General features: G+C 40.2%; 1 protein-coding gene across 1 annotated transcript; it reads right to left on the reverse strand.

The window, feature by feature from the left end:
• Positions 1 to 3,928: 3,928 nt before the first annotated feature.
• Positions 3,929 to 16,387, reverse strand: LOC306929893 (putative chitinase 10; the record flags this gene model as incomplete). The annotated part of the gene is made up of 18 exons (XM_079510625.1): positions 3,929 to 4,173; positions 4,314 to 4,446; positions 4,563 to 4,679; positions 4,799 to 4,981; positions 5,097 to 5,220; positions 5,328 to 5,452; positions 6,478 to 6,643; positions 6,799 to 6,855; positions 7,074 to 7,281; positions 12,491 to 12,727; positions 13,151 to 13,283; positions 14,314 to 14,430; positions 14,528 to 14,710; positions 14,893 to 15,016; positions 15,118 to 15,242; positions 15,349 to 15,514; positions 15,861 to 15,917; positions 16,197 to 16,387. 18 exons carry the CDS (start codon positions 16,385 to 16,387, stop codon positions 3,929 to 3,931), a joined length of 2,691 nt encoding a protein of 896 aa, XP_079366751.1.
• Between the last annotated feature and the right edge of the window lie 215 nt (positions 16,388 to 16,602).

Consider the following 16,602-nt stretch of genomic DNA (forward strand, 5'->3'; position numbering starts at 1 on the left):
CTTGTAACATTTGTTTTGAAAGGCAATTTATAAATAAATGACCCTTACCTTAACCAATATCAAGGGAAAAAAAATCAGAAATCTTTGGCATGCATTGTTATGACAATGTTTGCAGAATCTACCCGCCGGCACAATCAGCACATTAATGATGTAATCCAACAATTACAATGAAGCCTAATCTTGTCAACACAGTACAGCTCTTAACCCGTAACTACGGGTCATTGTGAACATGAGTAAACACAAGTTACTGCCCATAGAACCTCACTAGAACAAAAAACTATACTCTAGGGGACATGTTTTGAATATAAATCTCAGTAAGTATTAAGAGACATTAAGGAGAAATCTGTGCTCTACTATCAATTCCACCTCCGTGCTCACTGCTTACCTTTGGGTACTCCAATGATCAAAGAAAGAGCCAGTGAACAACCATAACATCAAGCTTTTTATACTGACTGTGTAAACTAGGACAGCATAGTGGGCGTTATCGAACCCCCACATTGTAACAGACAGACACCGAGTGGAACGGACACAGAGTGATAAACATGATTGGGTCATAATAATCTGTTGAGATAAGTAAGTTAATTAATGGTCATCATAGAAATATCAACGCTATTACTAGATTTACCGTATGTGTGTAAGTCATAAAAAAAGGGAATCTCATTTAGGGTTATCTACCTTCTTCTGTTCTTTTCCATTTCATTTTCTTACTGCCACTTCCATATGTGAAAGGCAGCATGTGCTCGCTCTTTCACGCCTAAACTAGCGATAGTGATATGATCAAATAGGGACTTGACATTGGACAACAACAAAAGTGATGTACAAATCATCATTGCATATCTGTATATGACTAAAATGATCTGAATCACACGCAAGTGCCCACTTTCCACCCAGCACATTGTTGGAGGGCCCACTCTATATTGTGTCACTAATACAATTATTACAAGTTCCAATAAAGCTTTTTTTTATGTATATAATTTAAGAAAAGAGTGGGGGTCAGTGCCATAATAAGGCTGTGTTATGTGATCTTAAGGCCATTGAAGGCCTTTGTTGTTTCATGATCGTTCCATTCAAAGATGAGCAACTGATTGTCATTGTTGGTGATGGAGAAAGGCATAGCTTAGATGGGGGCACATGAAGAGGTCCACATTTCTCTGAAAGTACTTCACTTTCCAGGTCTACACTAAGTCCAGTAGATGAAGTAACCTGCCATCTTGGTGGTGGATTCTGTGTTTGGGACGACATCCACTCATTGATGTCATGTCCCCTATTTAAATATTACTTGTCTAACTCAACAAAACTACGTCCATATGGCCTCACAAATTTGGGTCTTTAACTTCTATAAAAGTAAATGTTAATTATTTGTAAAAGTATGTGATGCCTCCCGAGCGTCTACCTAGGGAGGTCCTCAGTGAGGACCACCCACATGGGTCTTCTCCCAGTGGTACGTGCAGTGAGGACTCCTCACAGCACGTACCACTGGGAGGAGAGACCCATGTGGCAGACTAGATGGTGGGATGCTGGCCTTGGAATGCCTTGGTATTCCCCAGGAGGAAGTGGCTATTGTTGCCCGGGCAAGGAAAGTCTGGAGCTCTCTGCTGAAACTGAAACTGTTGCCCCTGTGGCGGTGTGACCCAACCCCGGATAAGCGGTTGAAGATGGATGGATATAGAACACATTTATGAACAAAAATAACTGGGATCCAACATTAGCCTAGTGAGAGTGCACCAAAATATTTGGCAAAGAGCACACATGTGTGTGTACATCTCTGTGTGTGTGTGTGTGTGTGTGTGTGTGTGTGTGTGTGTGTGTGTGTGTGTGTGTGTGTGTGTGTGTATGTGTGTGTGTGTGCGTGCGTGCGTGCGTGCGTGCGTGCGTGCGTAAATCATCAATCAAATCAAATTAGACAATGTCATTGTGCATGTCGAAATGCCTCCTTGCCTCCTTTAAAGGCCTCTCAAAAAATGGACCTTCGCAAGCTCAAAGCTGTGCAGCTGGGAGACAACCTTGGGCAAGTTTTTATATCAGTGATTTGCAGACTTTGTCCAGCAAACATATAGATGCCTAATAGATAAGAGCAAACACATGGCACTTATCAATAAGTAACAAATTATATTGTTTGTCCAGAGCATCATGACACAAAGGTTACTGATCAGCAAGTTTATTTCTTTAATTTGTTTATGATATTCTAAACCTGATATGTAAGCAGAGCCAATATAGAGCTCTCAGGTTTGTACTCGTATGATGTGCCATCTATGATCTGCTTTGTCTGTCATGAATGCAAATAAAATAGTAGTTGTGTAAGGCATTCAACACCATACATTATGTTATTTTGCTCAAGCGAATGAATCAAGCAGTGAATCTTTATAGTAATACTTATCTGGGGGGCAGGAAACAAGTGGTGGATGACGTGAATGTTACCATGTCCTCATCACAACCTTCTAACATGGGGGGCCTGACATTATTGTGTTCATGTTAATCTTGACTGGAGCCAAAAGGCATGTAAATTCATGTAGCCACATAATGGAACAAAACTGATTTGTTTTTAGTTCTTCAAATTGGTTGACTGAGTTGATTGACGATAAGCCACAAGTGGATGGGTTATATTAGACAGATGTTTGCGTGTAAGAAATGTGTACATTGATTGTGAACATATGAGAAGGATAATACAAAGTGTATTATAATTATATTATCATATTATTATTAATACAAGTGAGTTTGAGATTGAAAAGATATTTACAGATAAAGGTTGTGTAAGTTATATATTTGGTAAAAAAAAAAAAAAAAGGTTTGTTCAAAAGTTAATGCTCCATTCCAATAGTAAAAAAATCCTGAAGAAGATCCTAAGGGATCGAAACGTTGAGTCAAATAAACCAGTGGAGCTGAGTTTTCATACCAGTGTTGCAGACTTTATTTTTTCCTCTTGTACTGCCTTTTGTCCAGCACCTGGGCTAGAGTGGAGGTGCTTGCTCTATTACCTTTGTCCATTCCAATAGTAGTCATTGCTATTATTGAGTGTTTGTTCAGTTCAGTCTCTCTGTCGCTCTTACATTTTCAGTTTGAGCTACCAATTTTGTCCATTCAGATGAGAGACCAGCCCTTCAATTTAATAGTGTTCCAGTTCCAATTTCTTCTGCTCCGGATTTGATCAAATTGGTATGCTGACCTTAACATTTATTTTCTGTTCTGTAAAGAGCTGGAGAGAAGGCACCTGTTACTGAACCAACACAAATGATTGCTATCGGAATATATAACTCCCTCAACTATTTAACACTTATTGTAACCAACTTGCTCCACCGTTAAGGATGAAATGGTTTCATTGTATCATCCCTCATTAAAACAATCTCATCTCTACTGCTGCTTTAGAGTTCCCACCAATAGTACTCAGTGTGACCACAATAGACCACAACACATTGTAGATCCATGGAACATGCTTTTCTACTGTACCTCACAAAATGTTTCTCTGTAACACCAGGAGATACCTGTAGTTATGTATGCCTAATACAATAAACTATTTAATGTACGTATGCAAAACTATATGATGTGCGTTTAAGGACACAAAATACATAGAATAAAACATTTTGGTAAAAAATAAATCTGCAGAATGGAATAAAGTAATAATACTCAATATAATCAATATGCAAAGACGTACCGGTAATTTAATTTGTTTGGTTACAATCTGTAAAATATACAGTAACATTTCACAAGTAAACTGAATTATAACTGTACAAACCTAATGAAGGAAACATTGTTTACACAGTAAATGTACAATATTTTTGATCAGCCATAAGATGGGAACATAATATCTATACTACTGACAGCAAACAAACACTAAAGGTGGTTGCACACCTGCCGCGTTTTTCGGAAAACCGCAAAAAATCCGAATTCGCATCCGATTCGCGCCCGGTGTGTGGAGACCTTAAGGGATTGTTCAGGGCCAGGTGCAGCACTTGCAGCTATCAGCAAAGATGGTGCCAGAGGCGCAGGGATGCAGGTTGGTGACACCACCTGCACACTGGTAGAAGCTGCTCTTGTTGTCTGGGTTAACGTAGTAGCCATCTGGTTTGCCTTTGCAGAAACCGGATCCTGCAGGGGCGTGCGTGGTGGTGGTAGTTGTGAGTGGGTTGTGGGTGGTTGTCCTTATAGCACCGGGTTTTGGGGTAGTAGTGGGCAGCTCTAAATGGGCAGAAGAGAATGGAAGGGATGGAAGTCTTCACAGTATATATACCGGTAGGCTAACTCACAGAAAAATTTATAGAATTGTTTTTTATAAAAATTATAAATCTGGAATGAGGAAAAGCTTCATAAAAAATTACCAATATCAAGGAGTTTGCGGAGATGTGACAGTAGAGGGTGGTTGCCTTGTCCACAAAACCGTCCAGCAAAGTCGTCCAGATCCAGCGCCCAAAAGAAGGCACCACCAAATTTATTTTCCTGCAGGTAGCGGACCTGTGGGGTGAAAAGACAAAGGTGAAAGAATGATTTACTAGTGTTAGAGCATTCAACTATGCTCTAACAAATGCACTATGGATGTGTGGAATATATAGCGATGAAATGCCACCTACCTTGGTATCATAGCTCTCCTGCGTATCAAAGCCAACCCATTCATTGTTCTTGATGGCGTATGGAACTTTCTGGTCTTCAATCCAGTGCAGGGTGGCGCCTTTTAAAAACTCACAGATCTGAACCACAAAAAAGTAAAGTTAGGAATATAGAATACCCGACAGTCATGTTACACATTGTAATGTCATCAGAGAAAGGAGCTCAGTGTTTGCTTAAAAAAGGTGATATTTCACATCACCTCATAGTAGGCCCAGAAGCCAGCTTCCCGTGTGTATCGTCCAGCTGACACAGCGCCGTTAGCTGGGGCTCCAACGCCAGTGTTTGATGATGTCAGACGGAAGGTGCGTCCATAAGCGGCGAAACCCATCCTCAGCTTCTCCGATGGGGCTCCATTGTCTCTCCAGTACTTCATAGCATAATCCTAAAGGAAAAATGAACACCAACATACTTGGCACCTGCAGTATGTAACATAGTTCTGGTGCCAATAATCACCAGCTTGAGCCTATTGCTCTTGCTCTATTTGCATGTTTCCTTACAGTGTTGAAGTAGATGAGGTCACCCTTGTCCTCAGAGCCACGGAACAGTGGGCTGTTGTGTCCAGTGAATGTCTCCCAAGTGCCATGGAAGTCATAGGTCATCACATTAATAAAGTCCAGATACCTGGACACACATGAACACACAAACATTAATCACCACAGAATCATAATTATTATTTGGTAATTTCCACTTCCTGTTCCTGTTCCAGCAGCCGTTGACGCTAGACTCACTTTGCAACCTCAGCGATCTCATATCCAGCATCAATGGTTGGCTTTCCTGCAGCCACAGCAGAAGTCAGCATAAGCTGTCTGTTTCCAGTCGCTGCAGCCTCAGCCTCATAGGCAGCAACCAGCTCCTGTAAAATTAAACCGCAGTGTTTATCACACCTAGCAGTGAATGTGATGTTTGGCCGTTAAAGGACGACTTCACCCATTTTCAACATATCTTCATATACCGGTAATTGGTCCTCCCTAATTTTCATTATAATATGTTACCATTTTTGTCTACTCTGTCTGTGGACAGGTCAGAATCAAGCACATCATCAATGGTGAAACCAAGCTAATGGCAGGCTTTCTATTCCTGGAAAGTTAAGGCCTATTCATACTTTTAGGTGATAAGATGACCACCGAAAACTACAACATGAGGTCAGGCCGTGGTGGTAAAAGCTTCACCGCTCACCCAAACACATTAGAATGTGTCTCTTCTTTTTTTTACTAACCACCGTGGTGGTCACCTTGTCACCTAAAACTGGAGTATGAATAGGCCTTTAGCATGATAATGGAAGCCATTGTTATTGCATCAATAACAATTACTGGTAGGCAGGTTTCTAAACTGTCCACAGCCCTCCTCTGAGACACAGACAGAGTAGAATTATTATTATTATTTACGATTTTTACAATGAGCATTAGTGAGGACCAACTATATGAAGATAGGTTGAAAATGGGTTCAACCCTTATTTTGAAGAGCCAAAACCCGCGACCGGATGTTACAAATGTTACATGTTAACAATGTGTGTGTTGTCGCATCCACTTCCAGTCTCGTGATTGGCAACGAGAAAGCGAGGATTACATGGGCCGTGGAATAAACCTTATTTTGAACAAGGAATTGGAGATAAAGGCGATTGAAAGAAACAGATAGAGTGGGCGCGGCATGCGCAATTCAAGATGGCACACTCCAGTGCTGTTGACAACATCAGCTAGCAGCCCAATCCTAATGTAAGTAGCATTATGACTTGATCGATCATAAGCACTATAAAAGACTAATTGCCGTACATCTACGGCAATGGCGGACATCTACGGCAATGGCGGAAAGCGTGGTATTTATTAATTGCCGTAGATCTGAGGCTTTGGCAGGAAGAGGGTTAAAGAGCAAATGCCCCACCTTGCAGAGCAGAGTGAACCTCTGCTTGTCCTCATGTGGACTTCCACGGGAACCAGGATACTCCCAGTCCAGATCCAGACCATCAAAGCCATGAGTCCTCAGGAATCTGATTGTTGACTGGATGAACCTCTGACGGTTGGCTGCACTGGACACCATGATGGTAAACCTAACGAGAAGAAAGGTTTTTGAAGTTATTCAGTCGTCTACACAAACAACAGACAAATAACTTGATAGCCTTACAATAAGTAAAACTTATGTTTCAATCAACTAAGATATGCTTATAGCCATATAACTTGGGATGTGAAGAAAATAAATTCTCACTGGGCTGAACCAAAGTTCCATCCTCCAACACCTAGTAGAGTCGACAAACCAGGATTCCTAAAGAAGAGAGGAGAGAAAATTATGGAAGATTCTTGTGTTGTCAAATTATCAAACATTTATAGACATGTGCAATTGTGCATTCTTGTGTTGAAGTATTCCTATTGTATTCCTCTAGATGTGGTCAGATAAAATTAAGTGCAAGGTTTTGAATCATCAACAACAGTTCAAGGCAAATTGAGAAGTATGTCCTTGCAGATCTATCCTAGATCACATACCTGGTTTTCAGGTCATTGAATGCCCTGTAGAGAACCTCGTCATTCCATTCATAGGTGACCAGTTCATTGTTGCTGTTGATTACTGAGAATGCATAGATCAGGGTGGTGCACAGGAAGGGGTCCACACTTTGGGGCATGAACTTCCCTTCATTAGGTCTGTATTGGGACCAGTTGGTGAAGTAGCATATCATCTGGTGGTTGGCAGTTGCTGTATTGTTGAGAGAAAGAAGATGTTTCACAGATCTTATTTGTTGCATTTAAAAGCAGAATATGGATTGTAATTTAAACCACCTATTACCAAACATAGCCAAAAAACAAAAATGCAGTGATGGACAAAGTTTTCAACACCAGCACTTGACTTAAGTTAAGTGTTTGTTACTTAATATTTTGGCATTTTGTGAGCTTACATGTAGATCGGTTAGTTTCAGCATTTATTTTAATAATCAAGTAAAGTACTCAAACTCAGTGTACTTCACTGCAAATATGTTCAAGCAAATCCAAATACTTTGCATAACAGGTTGGATACCGGTAATTAGAAGCTGTTGGTTACCTACGGTATAACCTTAACTAAAACAAATATACAATACAGTAGTACTGACATCACTTACCCATGTGGCATAACACCAGACACAAGCCTATAAGGAAAGAAACAGACCATTGTTATTACCATTTCACACACAATACATTTATTCTTATTTACAGAAGGTTTATGGCAACCATTTTACCTGCGAGAATGGTGAGCTTGGTCATCTTGATATTAAAGCTCTCAAGCCTTCACTTGGAACCTTTATCCTGATAAAGATTAAAGTGATATTGTAAACATGGTAGAATATATAGTACGTATGTACTACGTATGTAATCATTCCCTTTCAGAAATCTTTGGAATGTATTTGTCATAGCAATGTTTGCAGCATCTACCCGCCGGCACATTAATGATGTAATCCAACAATTACAATGAAGCCTAATCTTGTCAAGATTAGGAGAATCAGGAGAAACCTGTGTGCACCACCACCAATTCGTCCTCCGTGCTTACTGCTTACCTTTGGGTACTCCAATGATCAAAGACAGAGCCAGTGAACAACAATAACATCACGCTTTTTATACTGACTGTGTAAACTAGGACAGCATAGTGGGCGTTATCGAACCCCCACATTATGTTACAGATGTGGAAAGGACACCGAGTGATAAACATGATTGGGTCTGGGTCATAAATAATCTGTTGAGATAAGTATGTTAATTTATGGTCATCGCAACGCTCGTATATGTGACTTGATGGGTCAGTGGCATGAGGTGACGCATGGGCCCTAGTCACATATGATCATTGAGTAACATTATCAAATGCATCCATCATGATAATAATTTATAATAATAATTTTTAGCTGCGTTTTTCCGTCGGTTTTCCCAAAAAAAAACGCGTCCAGTTTGCAACCACCTTTACTCTTGTAGCGGGGGAGTGGCCTCCACCCTGTAATCGGCCAGGAATAAAGTCGATATGACAAAATCATTCAGAATCAATCGATGAACCACAAGGCCCCATTTTCCACCCAAAATGTCGTTGGAGGGCCCTCACTACCTGCACTATTCTATATTTATGCCCCTGTGATGGGTGGTTATTTGGGTCAAGTGCATACTGAAATATCCAGCTCTGCACTGTAAGTAATTTAATGTAATCCTAATTCAATTCTATATTAATATTATATCATTGCTGTCAGGTATAAACCTTGTATGTCCAAAACTTAAAATAAAATAGTGAAAATATTCGTGTTGCTTTAATTTAAATATAGAAAGTTGAAATATGGAGATACAAGGTTTCTGCCCGACAGCGACGATATTGAAGATACAGTACAATGTTACTAGTACATTTTTTTTTACAACAAACCCAAAAGGTTATTGGCAATCTCACCCTCGAATTTGTTTTACCATATTTAGCTAAAAGAAGACACTTGAAAGTCACGTTTCAATACTCACATTAATCTTCAGATTGCTTTATCTATTTTGCATGCTAGTTCAATTCTGATGACCTTGGTCCACTATTATTTAGTAGGCCTACTATTATTAAGCATCATATTGCCTCAACAGTAAAAATGCTTCTCAGCTCTCAACTTCAATCTTGATGAAGATAGCTGATTAGAAGACTGATTTGGTTGTTTAACTGAACTCAATTCTGATGCACACTGATACCAACTGAAGACAAATAAGAACATCCTTATTGAGGCAAGTGAAAATGACATCGAAAATGTCCAAATAAGAAACCTCAATCATTAAATTGGGACTCATAAGGAGCTGTAAGGCTATGGGAGTAAACCGAGACAGAAAATCAGGAGTGGAGCCCCTAAGACCCCCAGAATGACACTCACCCCCATTTGAAAATATATGCCAAGGACCCCCATAAGAGAAGACTTTTGTGACTCTAGCAGTGATTTTCAACCATTTTCATTTCAAGGGCCCCCCCGTGGTTTGACCTGAATTAGGCTACGGTCCCCGATTTAATGGCATTTCTATCTCTGGGACCCCAATGTATATTGTAAAATCAAAGTTAATTTAACTCTGAGAGTGTACAAATGGAACCAAGTGGACCTGTTAGGGTCCATTTGGTTCCATTTGTACACTCTCAGAGTTACAGACTCATAAGGGTCCATTTGTTTCCTAACTATCATTTAGCCAGGGACCCCTGGAACTCCCTCAAGGACCCCTAGGGGTCCCCGGACCCCACTTTGGGAACTACTGCCCTAAGGCAGCTGGTTGTTACAGCTAACGTCCTGCTGGCAGCTCCTGCAGGATCACATCAGCAAGGCCGAGAGGGGGATTCTGACCACTGGGCACCCCAGAATCTCCATATTCTGCCCAGGCGTGCACACTTCAGTGCCGCTGGCCCACATCAACAGAAACTACACGGGATGCATAATTAAGGAGATGCTCAGACATAAGGGGCTCCATCTTGCGCCGGACCCCTTACCCCTTATTAACTTATTTGCCATTTTTTACTATTTTAAAACATTTAAAAATAGTTCAACTAGCCAATCTAGATCGACACGTTGTTGTCAATAAAGTGTAATGATATGTTGGGCCAAAGTATTAATGTCATAAAGGTTACTGAATCAACAACCTTATGTCTTTATTTTGCTTATCAAAAGCTGGACCTGGAATATCAGCAGATCCCATGGACCTCTCAGCTGTGTACTCACAGGTGGTAATTTCACACAGGACATGATGGTTCTTCTGCTCCAGTGGGGTTAATAATTAATGAGTTTCGTCTGTCATGGTTGCAATTAACAGTAACAGTTTGCATATACACACATAACATTTACATTAAAAGTGCTGTAAGTAAGTAAATTAAAGTAGCCTATCCTCAGATATAATGTTACTTTACTCTAAATATTTTGTATACGTCTAAAAACCCGGTGAAAATGTTACATCAATTCTGTCAACTGATACATTTTTCCCCAAACTTACCTCAGAGCCCGCTTCATCAGATGAAATACCAGTGAATAGGAATATATTTAGCTTTTTATACTATTGATTCAGGATAAGGGAGGGCTTGTAAAGTAATTCATTGAGTGGGGGTGGAGGGGGGAGTAAATTAGTCAATAATTTACTTGCTGTAAAAGACCATGCACCACTCTCAGAGATTTAGTGACTGAATTAGTGACTGGTAAATCAGTTGTTCTCTCTAACATATTGATCAACATGAGTATGTAGATAACTACCGTAAATCTGGACTACTGAACACACTTTGCCTTTGAATATAAACATACAACTCAAATACATTTCCAATTTGATTTAAGTGATAGTGACATGAATTTATTGGCCAATATTAATGCAAATTTGCTACAGTACCTGTACTGTAGCAATTTTGCATTCCTGTCAAATGAATAATATCTACAATATGCTACAAAGGAATTATACATGATACTACTTTTGCTCCAAGATTGGTAATTGACAATGTGACAAGATTGAAAAGATTGATTGAAATAAGGCCCTGACCATTGATAATGAAATATTGTTTACACCGTACGGCATGTACAGTATACATACATAATACCCTCACATGAAATCTGTTACCAAATCCACTTTATTCCACCTCAAAGACGGCCGTCACTCTCCGACTCTGTTGCTGAGACCCACATCCATGCATTCATCACCTCCCACTTGGACAAGTGTAATAGTGTCCCCTACAAAGCCTGCAGTATGTGCAGAACTCAGCTTCCAGAGCTCACCCATAACAAGCATTGGCAGCAATGCCAGCACATCACTCCCATGCACTCTTTCACCTCCCCTAGCTTCCGGTTAAGTTCTGCATCACCTATAGTATACTATACAGACCTACTCCATGGTTATACCCCAGCGCAGAAACTTCTAACTTGGGGCTCCTCTCGTAACAATAAGCGGACCTTCTGTGAGCTTTATGAAGCAGTGTGGCGGCTCTCTGCCCATGGAGATTCAGCAGTCGCCTTCATTGGACTCTTATGAATGCACTGAAGAGACGCAACTAGTGTGTTTGTTTTGTTCACGTAAAGCGTCCTTGGCTTTCATAAAAAGCGCTATGTAAATTATATTTTTTTTATGTATTATTATTATTATTATACATTGCTGCCTGCCAATTAGTCATCTACCTTTTATCCTGGCTGCTCCCATGGTATCATGCATAAGTGTTTTTGAGCAAGGCACTGAAACCTAACTGCTCCTGGGCGCTGTTTAACTTAATAGCTACACACTGCTCCTAATAGATAGGATGATTAAATGCATAGGACAAATTCTCTTCCCTAACTCTGCTAACAATACTGCCCATTGGAGTCCTTTTGCTGGTTCATTTACAGTGCACAGTACTGATGAGCTAGGCAGATGTATGGAGGATAAAGATGACTGGATACACCGCGCTGTAGGGCTCGTCTGAGGATACATTAGGAAGTGATGTATGACTATAGGCTACAGTACGTAGTAAATCATTTGTATGAGTTTGTGTGAAAAAATACTTTTGACACTTCCACCAGTATGATAAAATATTTTATTCTAATGCAATTAAATGCAATTCTCACAAAAATGTCAATTCTACAAGTCTATTCTTGAAACTATATCACGTTTCTTTAAACATTAAGAGCAGGGAGATAGCTATACAATAACCCATGGGGAACAGAACTAATAGCAGAGCCCACCGGTGGTGCTGGGGTGGCGGTAGGAGCAAACAGCGCATTACAACAACCAGGAATGAAACACCCACATAGTAATGCAGCGTATTAATCTCTTGAGTATACCTGACTGAACTAACTCCGCAAGCTACGTATCATTTATTTTCCAAGCTTGTAGCATCAAGCCAACGACTTATATGATCTGATCTAATACTCAGGGCCATACACAGCACTTGCAGCTGTCTTCAAAGACAGTGCCCACTCCACACGGCCTCAAGTAGGTTCTGCCACCTGCGCACATATAGTACGTTCTCCTGTCCTCAGGGTTAGCATAGATTCCATCTGCTTTGCCTTTGCAAAATCCTGTCCCTGGAACAGGGATGGTGGTAGGCCTAGAGGTCACAACAGGTTTGGTTGTGGTAGGCCTAGAGGTCACAACAGGTTTGGTTGTGACGGGTTTGGAGGTGGTTGGCTTATGCGTGGTAACACCAGGTTTGGAGGTTGTGGTTGGTGGAAGAGGAGGCAGATCTGAGAGATTGACAGAAGCAGAAAGTGTTTTACTAAGATATCAAGTATGGGAGTAGCCTATTAACAAGTATTAAATCCCTCAAATATTAATATTCCTCAATCCTGTGCAACATTTAAGTAGAACACTTTACAACCATATTCCATATTCCTTCCTAACGCTTAATATTACTTTTAATATACTGTATTTCATGATATAGTCATTATATTGCCATTACTATAGCCATTATAGTCATTCTATATATTTATTTTTTCTTGTAATTAATATTTTGTTATGTACATAGCACAATCTGCAGGACAAGTCCCAACAACATTTCGCTGCATGTACCTGCTTAAGTCAGTGGCATATACAACTTCTTAAATCTTATCTTATCTCATTGTACAACTTTTATGAGCACAGAAAGAAAGACGAGAAATAACTCTTACCAGCATTAATAAGGCTGCGCAGATGGCCCAGCAAAGGGTGTTTCCCCTCACCACAGAAGTCTCCCCTAAAGTCATCTAGATCCAGGGCCCACACAAAGGCACCACCAAACTTGTTGTCTTTCATGTATTGAACCTGTAGATTGCAGGACAACAACATTACTGACTGAGCAAGGTGCAGTAGACTAAGATTAAGACTTCTATTAGTATCCTCTGACCATCTCCATTTACATACACACAAATGGTACACTGACTTGATATCACACTGCTCTTATATAATAGTCTGAAGATATACCACTTTGACAAGTAGCCTTGGGCCTTAGGGAAGGACCCTATCTCATCATGTTTCTGTAGTACATCCACAGGCCATGATGTACAAGTACACACCCTGGACATGCCGCTATAGTTGCAGGATTGCTGCTGACCTTTAGACACACGGCCACGCTACACCAGGCTTTTCGCGCACAAAACGCGCGCGTTTACCCCCGTGCGTGCGTTTAATTTAGGTCCAGTCCAAAAAAAAGCCTGGTGTAGAGTGGCCGTTACACCACTTTAATGTCTTCTGAGGCAATTAGTGGTACAACACAATAGCCTAAAGTATAGACACATTTAAAAGCAATAAAATCAACAAAATAGTAAGCAAAGAGCAGCAAACATATATGATCACAGACCAGCCAAACATTTAAGGTGCAGTACATGTCAACTGTCTACCAAAAATTGTAAAGAAAAACAAATGAATAAATAGACCTAATAGCCTATAATAGTGCATATCATTACTGTCGGGAAGAAACCTCATATCTCCATATTTCAATTTTTATTGTTTTGTTTTATTTAACAAAATAATGCCCTACCTCTTACCGCATGCGGCACGCTTGTAGTCGGGCTATTTTAGCGATGTTATTGTAATGAATTAGTTATTAAGTGAAAGTGGTAAAGTGTGTGTGGGTTTTTATAAATATTGAATCCATTGGATTTTTTTCCATTTCCTGAAAACTTTGGACATACGAGGTTTCCACCTGACAGTGACAATATCCTCCATGTGTCTGTGTTTCATATCCCCTAGTAGTCCATGTATAGTTGTATACCATCCCCAAATTTCCCCATGTCTGGCTACTGTATCTTGTTTAATTGTTATTGCCATGGGAATACATTTGTTTTCTACTTACCTTGTTTGCAAAGCTCTTCTTGGTATCAAAGCCAACCCACTCGTTGTTCTTGAATGCATAGGGAACTTGCTGGTCTTCAATCCACTCCAGGGTGGCGCCATCCAGGAAGGTGCAGATCTGTAAGAAACAAAATATAACAATAATATAAAGACTCTACTAATAGTAATAATAATTAGAATGATGTTGTTATAATTGTGTTTATGTAGACATTCACCTCATAGTAGGCCCAGAAGCCAGCTTCCCGTGTGTATGGTCCAGCTGATGCAGGGCCTTGAGCCGGGGCTCCAACACCGGTGTTTGATGATGTCAGACGGAAGGTGCGGCCGTAAGTGGCGAAACCCAACCTCAGCTTCTCTGCTGGGGCTCCCTGGTCTCTCCAGTACCTCATGGCATAATCCTGAGGTTGAAGTGGAAGGCTTAGCAATATACAGTACAGTATGCAGTACGCATATAGGCCCGAACGCTTGTCTGAACAGTGAATGTTCACTAGTATTTACCTCAAAGGTTACAGGATACAGTTCACGGATCACTCAAATGATAATGATATGATCTACTATTCTTATGTTTTGCCATCCTTACAGTGTTGAAGTAGATGAAGTCACCCTTGTCCTCAGAGCCACGGTACAGTGGGCTGTTGTGTCCAGTGAATTGCTCCCAAGTTCCATGGAAGTCATAGGTCATTACATTAATAAAGTCCAGGTATCTGGAGAAACATAATAAACAGGTATAAAACGTAGGCTAGATGCTGACAAACCTTTTAATTTTCTTGCCAAAAAAAAGTTTTTTTGTTCAAATTACACCTACTTTGCAATCTCAGCGACCTCATATCCAGCATCAATGGTTCCCTTTCCTGCAGCCACAGCAGCAGTCACCATGAGCTGGCTGTTTCCAGTCGCTGCAGCCTCAGCCTCATAGGCAGCAACCAGCTCCTGTAAAATTAAACCACAACTGGTAAGGCAGTTTGTCAGATCTAAAAGAGTGAATTAGTACTGTCATCCTCTGTGAAGAATTTGACAATAAGAGTCAGGGCCATGCCTTGCAGAGCAGAGTGAACCTCTGCTTGTCCTCAGGCGGACTTCCACGAGCTCCAGGATACTCCCAGTCCAGATCCAGACCATCAAAGCCATGAGTCCTCAGGAATCCGATGGTCGACTGGATGAACTTCTGACGGTTGGCAGCATTGGACACCATGATGGAGAATCTATAAACAAAATGTGAATAGTTTTTATTTCTTCAGCTGAAGAATGATTGGGGATGCATAAGCATAACATGCATTTGTCTTTGATGCCTTATTAAGCTGTTATTTTAACCACTTAAACTTGATTTTTTTCTCGTGGCAAAAATAGCAAATCTACAAGCTAAAGGCATACAAAGGAATATACATGAAGCATATAGTCCTATAGGTAACTCTTGAGGAGTTTTGCCTATATTGCCAAAATAGGGTCACCACCCAATTTAATTACAAAGTCCTACTGCTGTTCAAAAAGTTTATTTTTATGTTTATGTCGGTAACGTAATTCTGGAACAAGAATGAAAGGGGTGCTCACTGGGTTGAACCAAAGTTCCATCCACCCACGGCCAGCAGAGTCTTCAGCTCAGGATTCCTGTGAAGTAACACACAGTACTATTAATTAATATTAATTAGTAATATTTACATCAGCAATAGACATTGCTGATGTACATTTTTTGTTTTTATGTTCATCAAATGTCTGAATAGGCTAACTCTGCACTTGAATTTCATATAAAAATGATAGTAACGTACAGAAATATAGTTTTGTCAGGTAGAACATATTCAAACACAGGAACAGTGAAATCCGGATTTTACTGTGTGTCTATACTCTATAGTACTGTACTGTACTTTGTATTAAATGACACCTGCTTACTTTGTCTTCAAGCCATTGAAGGTCTTGTAGTTAACGTCATCGTTCCATTCATAGTTGATCAGTTCATTGTTAGGGTTGATGATGGAGAATGCATAAATCAAATGGGTGCAAAGGAAGGGGTCCACATTTTGGGGGGTGTATTTCCCATTTCCAGTTCTATACTGCGACCAGTTAGTATAGTAGCACACCATTTGAGAGGCAGTTGCTGATATTGGGAGAAAAATAAAAAATATATGTATTTATTTATTATGCTGTTTTGTTACATTTAGTTTCATAACAGTCATTAACAGTAAATGTTAACGTACAAGTGAGAGTGAAGTGTTATGTAACTAGCAGAAGCAGGTGTGGTTTTATGACATATTATATTACATAGACTTACCCAGCTGGCACATGGCCAAGCACAAAC

Source organism: Electrona antarctica (assembly GCF_951216825.1).
Source record: "Electrona antarctica genome assembly, chromosome: 9".
In the NCBI taxonomy this organism is placed as follows: Eukaryota; Metazoa; Chordata; class Actinopteri; order Myctophiformes; family Myctophidae; genus Electrona; species Electrona antarctica.